This window comes from Carassius carassius, chromosome 13, assembly GCF_963082965.1.
Source record: "Carassius carassius chromosome 13, fCarCar2.1, whole genome shotgun sequence".
In the NCBI taxonomy this organism is placed as follows: Eukaryota; Metazoa; Chordata; class Actinopteri; order Cypriniformes; family Cyprinidae; genus Carassius; species Carassius carassius.
In genome coordinates, this window is record NC_081767.1 from 146,565 (window position 1) to 160,554 (window position 13,990).

Sequence of the window (13,990 nt, forward strand, 5' to 3'; positions counted from 1 at the left end):
AGTTGAGGGGACTGTCATAGTATTGGCTACCTTTTTGTGAAATTAATTTCATGTAAAGGGCCAGTTAATGCAAAGCCTTCCAATAATGATGATGAAAACCTTTATTGCCCCGAGGGGAATTTGTTTTGCACTCAAGGGAGCCACATTTAACATTAACACAGATAACATAAAGGATACAGTAAAAAAAACAAAAAAAACAAACAACAACACAGCAATGGTGTTGACATACAATCATCAATCTAATCACTAAAATAAATCAATAAATAGTTAAACAAATAGTCAATAGTGCACATTTAAAAATGTCTATGTGCCTTTGTCTGATCTGTTCAGTAACTGAATGCTCCTCGGCACAAATGATGTAATGGCATGTTTAGTTTTTGTTAGGGACATTCGAAATCTGCGTCCAGAGGGGAGGGGGGGGGGGACTCTGAACAAAGTGGGTGGGATGGATCATCCAGTATCCTCAGAGCCAAATTGAGGGTATACTGATCTGCGAGATTGGAGATGCTTTTAACCTCAGATCCAGTAATTTTCCTGCCCATTTTAGTCACCTTGTCGAGCATATTCGTGTTCTCGACAGATAGACCCCCCCCCCCAGCACTGGATGGCGAAAGTCACCACACTCTGAATAAAAGTTAAATAAAACAATGTCAGAGTTGTTGTGTCAGCATTGAAACTACGCAGTTTCCTTAAAAAATAAAACTGTTGCTGTGCTTTCGAGTATCTTGCTAATGTGTTAGCAGACCAGGTAAGTTTGTGATCAATAATAGTGCCCAGATACCTATACTCCTCCACAGTCTCAATAACTTTCCCTTGAATAGTAACAGGTTGCAGTGGAGGGGGCCTTTTCCTAAAATCGATCACCATTTCTTTTGTTTTTGAAATATGTAAAATTAATGAATTTTGACTGCACCATTCATGAAATTGGTCAACCTCAGTCCTGTTCATTATCTGTTAAAAAACCGACTAGGGCAGCATCATCTGCAAACTTAATCAGTGAACAGTTAGAATGGTGACTGACACAATCATTAGTATATAAAATAAATAACAATGGTGATAAAACACATCCTTGTGGCACTCCCGTGTTTGTCATGATGGTTCTAGACTGGCTGTGACCCGCCCTCACATACTGTTGTCTACCTGTTAAAAAGTCCTGAATCCACTTTACAAGATTGAGATTTACACCCATGTTTGTCAGCTTCTCTATCAACATGTGTGACTGGATAGTATTAAAAGCTGAAGAGAAGTCTGCAAACAGGATGCGTACATGAGAGGCAGGTGTTTCAAGGTGTTTGTAAATTCCATTCAGAAGGGTTTTGACAGCATCTTCCACCCCCTTTTCTCCCTATAAGCAAACTGTAACGTATCTATGTGAGCTTTGGTTTGTATTTTGAGATGAATTAAAATGATCCGCTCAGAACACTTCATAGCAACAAAAGTGAGTGCTACTGGTCTAAAATCGTTCAGTCCAACTGGTTTGGGTTTCTTAGGAAGTGGTAAAATTTCCGCTGTTTTCCATATCTTTGGATCTTTATGTGTGTCAAGTGATTTCTGAAACAATCCTCTGAACACTGGACTCAGTTGTTCTTTGCAGCTCTTTAGGATGGTGCCTTCCAGCTTCCATATGCGAGAAGATCCGCCCCACTTCCTCACAGCTTACCCTGATTGAAGCACTTGCTCTTCCATCAAGGCTTATTGGATTGGCAGGCACATCACTCTCCCATCTCGCAAAGTGTTCGTTCAGGGCATTTGCCTGCTCAACTGTATGCTCCGGGGTGTTAGAGCAGTTATTTTGACCTATGATAGTTTTAATACCCCTCCACGCCATACGTGAGTTATTTTCCTTTAGTTGTTTTTCAATTTTGTCTTTATATTGTCTCTTGCCCTGTTTGATTTTCATCTGTATTTCTTTCTGAATCAGCTTCCCTCCATACCTGCCATTTGCTTTAAATGCTCTTTCTTTATCCACTAACAGTTTTTTAATATCAGTTGTAATCCAAGGTTTTGAATTGGCAAACTGTTTCACACGTTTTGTCGGGATCACATTATCCACACAAAAGTTAATATATGACGTAACAACATCCGCATGCTCGTCGAGATCTACACAGTCAAAAACGTATAGCGATTTTTCCCTCTTCAGTTTTTGTCGATAAGAGGGCAATAAAAAGACAGTGTTATGATCTGAGCGGCCTATCGCTGGTTTGTTGACTGCATTGTAAGCATTTTTTATGTTGCCATAACATAGATCAATTATTTTTGATCCACGCGTAGCGCAATTCACATATTGCTGATAGTGGGGTAATGCAGATGACAAAGAGCAGCCATTAAAGTCACCCAAAATAAATTTGGGAGTGTCTGGAGACACTGCCTCAAGTTCTTGTATGTGTTGATATATCGCATCTGCAGCCGCTTTGTAGTTTGCGTCAGGGGGAATATACACTAGACATACAAATAGTTGTCCAAACTCTCGTGGCAAATATGTAGGTCTTAAGGAAACTGATAAGAATTCTAGGTCTGGGGAATTGATGGTGTGTCTAATGATATGGTGTCTACACCACTTGATGTTAATATACATGCATAGTCCTCCTCCAATCGATTTCCCCGTAGCTTGTTGATCTCTATCAAGTCTTAACGGTGTACCAAAGCCAGGTAGGGAAAGACTGTCATCATTCACTGTATGGTTCAACCAAGTCTCACTGAAACATAACAGACAACTATCTCTGTATTCATACTGGTATTGCGTAGAGGCATGGAGTTAATCTAATTTGTTCCTTAACGATCTCACATTAGAGAGGACCATAGTTGGTAGTGGGGGTTTAGATCCTCTTGAACGAACGCGGCGTTTAATTCCTCCCATCGAGCCACGCTTCCTCTTTGTCCTGACAAATCGCTGTTCAGTTGGACGTAGGCATTCCAGGGGAAAATCCGTTGGAGGTGTCCACTGCAGCTGTGTTGTTAGGCCCAGCTGAAGTAGTTGATGTCTGCCGTAGGTTATCCTGAATGGCTCAGCGCTTGACAGAAGTAGAGAGAGTAGAGTGATCACCAGAAAGAGTTACAAGTAAGCCATCTTACAATCCATTGTTTACATCCAATTGCAGATGTTTACACTCTCGATATTCAAATACACAACTTGACACAGTGGGACCGTAATTAATAAACAAACAAAAAACTAGAAAAACTGGAAGAGAAAAAAACAAAAAAAAACATTGACCAAACAATCAGAGCTCCCGTGTGCGTGTCAGCCACTGAGCAGCGCCACATGCACCTGCATCTATGTGGTTAGGGTTACAACATGTGATGTTGTCTGTAATGGATTAAACTTCCTAATCGTCGGGAAGAAGGAGGCGGGAACCGGCGGACAATCAAATAACATTTAATAATTCAAAAATAAACACAAAACAGCGCACCAGCCCCTCATGGACGACTAGTGCGCACAAAATGAAACCAAAACCTAAAATAACGCCCAGGCCTGGTCCTCTCTCGTCCTTCACTGTCGTCGCTCCAGTTTTATATCCTTCCATCTCCTCCGTGGGCCTCGAGACCGGTGGGTCGAACAGGTGTAGCTCATCTCCAATCACTCCACCGGCCTCGCTCCCATGTCCCTCGGCCCCGCCCCACTCGTCACATACCCCCATCGCCCCTCGCAGGCCGGGGGGTACTCCCGAGACTGCGCTCTACTCCCCCCCCCCTCCCTCCGGGGGGGGACTGCTCACGGGGACCTGCGGGAACCTGGGGGTAGGACAGGCGAGGCGAGAGAAAAGGAGATGAAAGGAGGAGCGACAGAGACGAGAGGGGAGAGAGGAGAAAAAAAAAATCCGGTTCCCAGACGCACCGCTGCTCGGCCCTCCACCAGCTGGGCGATCTCCTCCGCGGTGCCTGGCGGTGGCACTGGACAGCCCTCGGCGGACGGCACGACACTCCTCCGCCGCCCGGTGGACGGCGACGGCTCCTCCGGTTTTGGGCAGCCGGCAGGAGTCCCCCGTTCCCTGCTCCTCCCCGTTCCGGCGTATGGTAGCAGGCTCCGGCCACCTGGCGAACGGCGCAGACTCCTCCGCTCCCTCACGGACGGCAGCCGCCCCTCCCTATCGTGGGCGGCCGGTAGCGAGCTCGCCCGTCCCCGGCAACTCGCTCCAGCCCACCGCCTCGAGCGTCCATGGCGGCACACTCCTCGCCTGCTCGTTGGCACCGCGGATTCACCACAGCGGCGAGGGATCTTCAGCAGCGCGTCCCTCCTTCTCCCGGGCTTCGGCACCACTGTAATGGATTAAACTTCCTAATCGTCGGGAAGAAGGAGGCGGGAACCGGCGGACAATCAAATAACATTTAATAATTCAAAAATAAACACAAAACAGCGCACCAGCCCCTCACGGACGACTGGTGCACACAAAATGAAACCAAAACCTAAAATAACGCCCAGGCCTGGTCCTCTCTCGTCCTTCACTGTCGTCGCTCCAGTTTTATATCCTTCCATCTCCTCCGTGGGCCTCGAGACTGGTGGGTCGAACAGGTGTAGCTCATCTCCAATCACTCCACCGGCCTCGCTCCCATGTCCCTTGGCCCCACCCCACTCGTCACATTGTCATTCAATGGTGAGTGCAACTCAAGAGCAGACCTGGGGTGCATTTGCCAAAAGCTTCATTAGCCAACTACAGTCGCAAGTTCCGTTGAACTTTGCTGCTAACAATAGAACTTGTGATCATAGTTGCTTTTGGGAAACACTCACCCTACATGGGTTTCCCATACCTGGTCCTGTGGGAAACCCAGGAGTCCCTACCACTAGGCCATATGGGACTTTCTATTTCCATAACTAGCTCAGCAACAGCTTAGTTGCATAGGAGCTCGTGGGAAAACGGTACCCTGTCTCTAGGTCAGAAGATTGCGTTTTCATATCACTCCAAGTTCTTCTGAGCTCGGCCAACCTGTTTGTGTGGTCATGTGCTGCAGAACTTTTACCTATGTTTGCTCTGTTGCTCCAAAGCTTTTAAAAAAAATTTACAAATAAAAAGGCCTTTTGCATGAACAACTACTAAGCGAGTCGAACAACTGCGAGTCGAACATCACTGAAAACCAACAGTGGCGAATGCCATCAGCTCAGGTGGAGGCTGTGGGTTGCTTTTTTAATCTATGGGTTAAAGCAACCCCCCCACTCCCAACCCAGAATATGATTGCGATGGAGGAAAAATTGGGGTAATTTTGGGCAGCGTAAATTCAGTCTAACACCTTAATAAATCACCACTCTTGTGCTGGAGGTTTTGACAGTTCTTTATTTCCCTTTTATAAGGCTGATGGATCCCTGCATATATATATTTATATACAATATATATATACAAGAACTTGCTATATTGGAGAGCTACACCAAGAGGGGGAGAAGGTAACATCATAAACAACACTGACAGGTCATCAAAGAAAGAGTGGAGATGAGGAGATGTGTAACAGCACAACTGGATGACTCTGAATGAGAACCGAGAACCTGACATTATAACTTAAACCTAACAAAACAAACTGAAACCAAAAGCAAACAAACAGAAAAAACAACAACAACACAGATTTCACCCACAGTGTATTTTAAATAGGTTTAGTGGAGAACCATTCACCATAAATATTCTTAAGGAACCAAGATATATAAAAAAGTGATTTATCAACAACAACAAAACATCGTTAGTCTCTCTTTTTAAATGTATTCTTTCTGTTCAGTCCCTGCTCGACTCTTTTTTCCCTTTCCAAGCCTGACTTCTCCACAAGCCTTGCTTCACAAAGGAAAAATGATCCAAGCCCAAAAGATACAAGTTAGTATAAAACTAACAAACAATTGAACAGCACAATCAACGCATCACAAAACGAACCCACAGACACACAACAGCAAAACACATTGTCATTATCTTCATCCAAGAAACTGCTTCAGCACGAGTCGTCTTCGGTTCTCCTCTTCAGAGCTTTATCAGCATCAAAACCATCAGAAGAACTTCACAGTGTGGCAGAAAGTGAGGTGAGAGCAGGAGAGCTTTGCAGTCGTTCACATCAGGAGAATTCAAACAAGGTTATAATAAACAGAATTAGTAACCCAATAGTTCATAGACAGTATACAAAAATCGCCACATTTAGGTGCTTGTCTTTCCCATCACACTGCTATGGGAAGGCATTGATTGGCTAGAAATGGGACTAGATGGTCCAATGTATCGTTCAGATGAGAGAGTATGGCCAGATGCTGACAGAAGTGACCTGACATGCTGTTTTCTCATCAGGGAAAGCGGATTGTAGCCAACAGAATAACGTGTGAGTGGCAGCTTTTTCTCTTGAATCTTTTAGGTTCGTTGCCGCAGTGCCCGCCTCTTCCTGTTGTAGTAGTGATGTAGACCAGTCTGTCTGGAGTAGTTCATCATGTAGTTCTGTTTACGGGTGCTGTGAAGAGGAAAGCAGACAGGTTTAACAATGCACTATTCTAATTCATAGGAAGGCTTCTTTAAGAATTCACATAGTACTGAATCCACAAATTACAAAATCTAATTGATTGTTTACTCATAACCTCAAACACTTTCTTTCAGTTTACGTTCTTTTGGAACTAGTGCATCTTATTTGTTTCATAAGTGACAAAGACAACAATCTGGTTCAGGTTTTGAGTGGAAACATCTATAGAGTAGTGCTTGAGGTTGGAGCTTTAGGAAAGACTGACAGATGGAAAAAGATCAGTCCAAACATAAGAAGAGTGAGAGGTTGTGAGGAGGACAGACAGTGTGAGAAAATGTGGAAAGAATTCTGAGAGTCGCTATTGCTTAGCCTGTCATTGCCTCTTCTGTCCGTCAGGATGGGACCAATGAGCCAGGAACACAGCCAGGACAGGAAGGGGCGTCTGCAAAGCATGAAGGGACAGGAGGGTGGGAGATGGTGCTGTAATGAGGGTGAGGGACCGGTGAAAGGGAGCTGTGCTTATCTGTGAGTCTCTGGACTAGTGGAGATACAGCCACCACACACAAAGTTAGCAATGGCTCATAAACAAATATAATCACAAATAAGGGACCTGGGATGGGTCAACCGACTCTTCAGAGGCTCTTTACTAGGCATGAACACACACACATCATGTTTGATTCAACTGTATTGGGCACTTGGATCTTATTTAAGGGTTTGTCAAGATCCTTAAAAACCTTAAAGGGATACTCCACCCCAAAATGAAAATTTTGTCATTAATCACTTACACCCATGTTGTTCCAAACCCATAAAAACTTAGTTTGTTCTTTTGTGACACGACTGACTCAGAAGAGTGTATGCTGTCTGCGTTCAGCTCATATTCTCCAAAATGGTGCTACGCTGATGTGGAGAGACACAGAGGAGACAAATTGTTGAATAAAGTCGGAATTTTGTTTTATTTGCATACAAAAAGTATTCTCGTCGCTTCATAACATTATGGTTGAACCACTGATGGCAGATGGATTATTCTGATGATGTCTTTCATACTTTTCTGGACCTTGACAGTGTTATTTACTTGACAGTCCATGGGACGGTCTCAAGCCTCCAGGTTTTCTTCCAAAATATCTTAAATTGTGTTCCAAAGACGAACAAAGCTTTTACAGGTTTGGAACGACATGGGGGTAAGTTCGTGACTTTGTTCATCCTCGGAACATAATTTAAGATAATTTGGATGAAAACTGGGAGGTTTGTGACTCCTATTGACTGCCAAGTAAATAACAGTGTCAAGGTCCAGAAATTACAACTTTATTCAACAATTTGTCTCCTCTGTGTCTCTCCACATCAGCGTAACACCATTTTGGAGAATATGAGCTGAACGCAGACAGCATACGCTCTTCTGAGTCATCCCTGCCTCAAAAGAACAAACTAAGTTTATATGGGTTTGGAACAACATAGAGGTAAGTGATTAATGACAAAATTTACATTTTGGGGTTTTAGAAAGTGAGGTGAGGGCAGTAATAACAACTGTTATTATGTTAAATATTTTGGACACCCAGTTCATTTTGCTAAGCAGCACTTTTTAGGTTACCAGGCAAATTTTTTTTTTACACTGCCAGATCTGTGCTAGATCAGCAGAAGTGCATCATGAATATGTAGTCGATAACTCTGCAGTTATGTCCACATGGACCAGAATCTACAGAGACCGTTTCCAAGATGAAGCTGAAGCCCCGTCATGAGAAATATTCTGAGGACAAAGAGTGTCCGACTCAGAAAGGTCCACCTAATAAAGTGACCAGTGGGTGTATGTTGAGTCTTTCATTTGACTGCTACAGTATATTGCTTGAGTGCATCATTTGGCATACAGTGTTGTGTGAACAGACTACAGTATACTTGTTTCTGCCATGCCAGCTAAATATGGGATGGGTATATATTGATGAGTTTTTACTGTCACATTCTCCAGTGACCTGGATGAATAGTTTGACCTGTCTCTGTCCATAATATTTCCAAGTGTATGATTAAGTACTGTGCAGAACCTAAATGTTAGATCTGTCTTGGGTGACATTAACTTCCAGCTGTGTAGAGGAAAGGGCCTTTATATATTAGATGTATAGGATACAGGGGAAAACAACATTGGAAACAACACAGACATTTTTATAGACATCATTGTGCAAAAACAATATTTGGAAAATGAATGTTTAGAAATCTAAAATCAATATTTACTACTGGCACACAAAAGCAAAAGGTATAATGACTTTTGCACAGTACTGTACAGTATATTGACATACAGTTATAACTTTAGTTTCAGTGCTTCTTGAAATGTGGTCATTCAGTTTAACAGCTGTTGGATATTCTTCAAAATGACAATGTATTGCATACTGTGCTGCATTTGCAATTTTAATAGATTAACCTAAATTATAATGAACTTTATTTAACTTTTTCATGTGCTATTTCCTTTATTTTTTTCCACCTGTATGGGGTGATGAGGTCTATAGTGATGTACAAGAAAGGGTCAATGAGGGAAGACCAAAGGCAGGGAACACTGGTGCATTCTGGGAACAGCAAAGCAAAGCACTTACCTGACACTACAGCCATGCCATAGGGAGCAGAATACAGAAGAGAGGAAAGGTTATAAGATGCAGGACAGGGCTGTTGCTGGCTTGCACAAAGGTCTGGGGGTGAAAGAACCCTGACCTGCGACAGCAGGACCAGAGCAACAGAGGGATGCGGTGCCAACAGAGTTGAGTGTTGGGAGTGAAAACAACGGGGGCCAAAGAGGAACATACATTTAGGTGGAAGTAATGTAAAGGTTATTGCAGAACAGCAGAGGATGGTGGAGGCAGACGGAGGAGTGCAGTGAACATGTGGAGGGCAGTGATGAGAGAAAGAGAGAGAAAGAGAGAGCGCAGTGTGAGGACCAGAACTGGAGTGAGAGGGACGGAACTGAGATATGTGTGTGTGTGTGTGTGTGTGTGTGTGTAGAGTGGGAACAGGGAGTGCCTAATGTCTATTGGCAATGCAGCACTATGTAATACTATGGTTTTAATAATGAGTGTACTTCATTAAACGCCCAACAGGAGAATTTACTGGCAAATCTAAAGCACTTTTCTCACAGGTGTCAGCTTGTGTTACCCAAACTGTGCTGAACGATTTGACTGATGTCTGAGTGAAGAAAAAATGATTGTCATAATTAAAGGCAGGAGTACTCACAGAATGACTTCCACATGGTCCAGCGCCCACTGATCATGCCCTGCGCCCTCGTGCCGTGGCTGCCACCATCGCAACTGAACCCCTCTCACACGAGCCTCACTGCAGCAGAGAAACAAACACACCAGTAAATGGACTTCCATAGTTATGCAATCCATATGTGATTCAGAAAAACAATTTTAAATCTTAAGATAAAACTCCATGGTCCTTGAAAATAGGCAAGAATGTCTCTTAGCAGGTTAAGTGTAATGATATTTGTTAACAGCAATTAAATGTTCCGGACACATGCACAAACTATTGTACAAACTAAAACATAAAAAATAACACATTTACCCATTTCTCACAAAGCTCAAAGTCTTGTTGAAGCATGAACGTTTGGCACATATTTGAGGTATTTGCAGAGAAAGAGGACCAGTGAAGCATGATATGTGACTCCCCATAACCACATGAGTTTTCTGACATCCCAGGAAGGACTGTCTTATACATAGAAGACTCCTCGTAAAGCAACCCACTGCCACTGAAGAGGGACTTCAGGAGCCTGATCGAGCACCACATCACCCTTGATGACGATCATCGTGTCAGGACCGCTTCCCGCGTATTGACATGGACACGGAAGGTTCAGTAGACTTTTGGCTTTACATGAATGGCTATTGACATGGTGTAAAGAATAGAAACAGCTCTTTGCGCTGATTGCCTGCATCCCAGCAGAGTCGGAGCAGAACTCCTCTCGGACAACATCTCCAGGATGTTACGCTCCATATGACTAGTAAGCCAATTCTCAAATAAGGGTTATGATGACTTTTGTTCTACCCTCTTAAATGATAGAAGTTCTTGTGCTGTCCAATCTATTAAGACTGTGTCTGTTCCCAGAATAGAATAAAATATAAATTGAATGCAGGATCTAAAACAAATCTGATTATGATTAAACCAGAAACATTTTAAATAAATTAACAAAAAACATTTTTAAAGTAAACATAAACATTAGACCACTCACACCCAAAGCAGTTATTGTAAATGAAATGATCACAGATAATAGATTTGATGTACTCTGCTTGACTGAAACCTGGCTAAAACCAAATGATTATATTGGTCTAAATGAGTCCACTCCACCAAACTACTGTAATAAGCATGAGCCCCGTCAGACTGGTCAACATATAGTGATATTCTCAATATCACCCAGAAAACAGGATACAGGTTTAACTCGTTCAAAATACTTCTGCTTAATGTTACACTGTCAGACATGCAAAATAAATCTATTGTATCTCTTGCTCTGGCTACTGTGTACTGTGTAACTTGGAAGTTTTTAAAATTGGGTGGAAAAACAGTATGTCCAGCTATAGACAGGCTCTAAAAACTGCCAGGGCAGAGACTATACACAAACTCATTGAAAATAACCAAAACAATCCAAGGTTTTTATTTAGCACAGTGGCTAAATTAACAAATGACCAGACGCCACCTGATTCAAATATTCCACCAACGTTTAATAGTAATGACTTTATGAATTTCTTCACTGATAAAATAGATAACATTAGAAATACAATAGCGAATGTAGATTCTACAGCGTCTAACACTTCAGTTTCATCCATCGCACCCAAAGATAAACTGCAGTGCTTTACAAATATAGGACAGGAAGAGCTAAATAAACTTATCACTGTATCTAAACCAACAACATGTTTATTAGATCCTGTACCCACTAAATTACTGAAAGAGTTGTTACCTGTAGCCGAAGAACCGCTTCTCAATATCATTAACTCGTCGTTATCTTTAGGTCACATCCCAAAACCATTCAAGCTGGCGGTTATTAAGCCTCTTATTAAGAAACCAAAACTAGATCCAAGTGAACTGGCAAATTATATGCCTATTTCAAATCTTCCATTTACGTCAAAATTTTTTGATAAAGTTGTGTCTACTCGATTGTTCTCCTCCCTGCAAAAAAAAGGTCTATATGAAGATTTTCAGGTTTCACGTCCCACCATAACACAGAAACTGAATTTCTTAAAATTACAAATGACTTGCTTCTTGTGTCACGGCTCCTGCAGGCAGAGGTGGGTTGTTAGTGATTGGAGCGCTCACATACCGTTAAGCTGCTTCTAATCACTCTTTTCTCTCTCTCTGCTCCTCCAGTTATGATCCTGTTTCATTTGTTCCTTTATAGTTTTACTTAGTTTCCACTTAGTCATGTTCACACACATATTCCCTCATCCATGCACTTTATATACACCTTACATTATGACATTCTCACACCGCATTACTTTTTATTTGTTTAAAGTTATATATAATAATGTTTGACCTCTATGCATTAAGCACATTGTCTTTTGGAAAGTGATTAATGCACAGGTAAGATAATGAAGACACTGTTTGAACTGTGAACTGCAAATGCAAATAATATTGTTGGATCAGAAAGGTGCCAAAGAGCAATCCCCTCCTTTTGAGGAAGGTATACAAAGTGTTCAGAAAAAGAGTTCTCTAAGACCAGAAGTGATTTACTAAAAGTTTGAGAGGTGTTCTGGTTTCAGGAAGTTTGGAGACAGTAGCAGCATCTTGCCCCACAACATTCCCTTCAATGCTCCTCTATCTGCGGACTTCAGAACCTTCCCCTTAAAGGTTCCTTCATCTGCATGTTCCAGACTACAAGGACCTTCTTGGTGCTCCAGGAGTTTAGTGTTGCCCAGCACTTCATAATCATGGCTGTTGAAATGGAATACAACTTCTTTCACCCACTGCAACATGGACCAGCACAACCAGTGAAAGCCAGACTAAGTGGAAAATAATTAGATATTCTAGTTTGCAATACAGGTGCACCTCAATAAATTAGAATGTTGTGGAAAAATGTATTTATTTCAGTAATTAATCTCAAATTGTGAGACTCGTGTATTAAATAAATTCAATGCACACAGACTGAAGTAGTTTAAGTCTTTGGTTCTTTTTTTAATATATATATTTTATTTTCAACTTTTTACATGGTGTACAAATGAAAACAAAAGGAAATCAAACAATACAACCATACTAAAAAACAAAAACAATGGGGGATGGACTAATATAACCAAGACCTAATCATACATGAATTGTTACAGAGAGAACTATAATTATACATTATTCAGACTTTGAGGAAATCCACGAAGGGATGCCATATAAATTGACATTGGCGGTGAGATTTGGACTCCAAGGACCGTATCCTTTCCAGTTGTATGATGTGAAACAATTCACTTAACCACACTTTGAACGATGGAGAGTCTGGAGATTTCCAGTTTAAAAGTATTATTTTTTTAGCAAGAGTCATGCCCATCAATAGAGGTCGTTGCTGAGATCTTGGAAGACCATTCAATGACTCAGAGGATCCGAGAATTGCAAGACTATGGTATGGTTTAACATCTTTTTGACTTTACTTTTGAAAAAAAAAAATCAAAAATAGCAGTCCAAAAATTAAACAGTTTGTGACAAAACCAAAACATGTGTGCCAAAGAACCCTCCTCTATATCTGTCACAAATTGGAGAGATAGAATTATATATCTTACTCAATTTCATTTTGAAATAATACAGTCTATTTATCACTTTAAATTGAATTAACCTGTGCCTCACATTTATTGAGCAATCTTGGATCTTATTGAGATTGTGATTCCAGGTTTCATCAGACACTTCTTCCTCAAAATCCTCAGCCCAGGCTTCTTTTATATGATTGGTGTTCACAGGCAGTTGGAAGGAATTAACGCATCGTGAGATCAGATGTTTAGAGCTTGGATCTACCAAAAAAAAATTGTTCGACTGTATTAATCTCAGGTTTGTCAGTAAATTGTGGGATAAACGATTGATCTTGTAAATATCGAAAGAAGTCGGATCTTGGGAGATTAAATACAGATTGTAATTGATTAAAATATGCAAATTTACCATCTATATAAAGATCCCTAATAGACATCAGACCTTTACTTTTCCATTCAATAAAACGTCGGTCTAACTGAGAGGGTTTAAACGTGTGATTGTTAGCGATGGGTGTAAGAACAGAGACGTCAGGTGATTTAAGATGTTTCTTTATCTGATTTAATATTCGTAATGAATTTTTAAGTATTAAATTGTTACCAATTAGTTTTGCTGAGGGAAAAACTTTTGAGAAAAGTAAAACTGGGAGACACGATGTTGTAAGAGAAAATGTCTCTAATATAAGCCATAAAGGGTCGGCCACAAAGAAAGTTTCACTAGGGATACCCCTCTGCCAGTAAGATAGAACCCTGGCATTTGCTGCCCAATAATATTTAAAGACTGGGAGTCCTAGCCCTCCCATCCGAGTGGGTTTCTGTAGGTGCGCCTTTGCTATTCGGAGAGTCTTGTAAGCCCAAATAAACGGTAAGTCCACAAGCTTGAAAAAAGATAAAGGTAAATAAGTAGGCAC

The 13,990-nt window shown here is 41.5% G+C and overlaps 1 protein-coding gene across 3 annotated transcripts in view; it reads right to left on the bottom strand.

Moving 5' to 3' along the window:
- Window positions 1–5,244: 5,244 nt before the first annotated feature.
- reln (reelin) overlaps window positions 5,245–13,990 on the bottom strand; it is a 126,023-nt gene continuing 117,277 nt past the window's right edge. For 2 of the 3 annotated variants that reach the window (XM_059564485.1, XM_059564484.1), the window contains exons 63-65: window positions 9,610–9,708; window positions 8,979–9,093; window positions 5,245–6,399 (exon numbers count right to left, since the gene is read on the bottom strand). In XM_059564485.1, the coding sequence (XP_059420468.1) occupies window positions 8,985–9,093; window positions 9,610–9,708 (208 nt within the window). In that variant the 3' untranslated portion in view covers window positions 5,245–6,399; window positions 8,979–8,984. The remainder of the gene's footprint in view (window positions 6,400–8,978; window positions 9,094–9,609; window positions 9,709–13,990) is intronic. The other variant, XM_059564486.1, reaches the window with a different exon arrangement.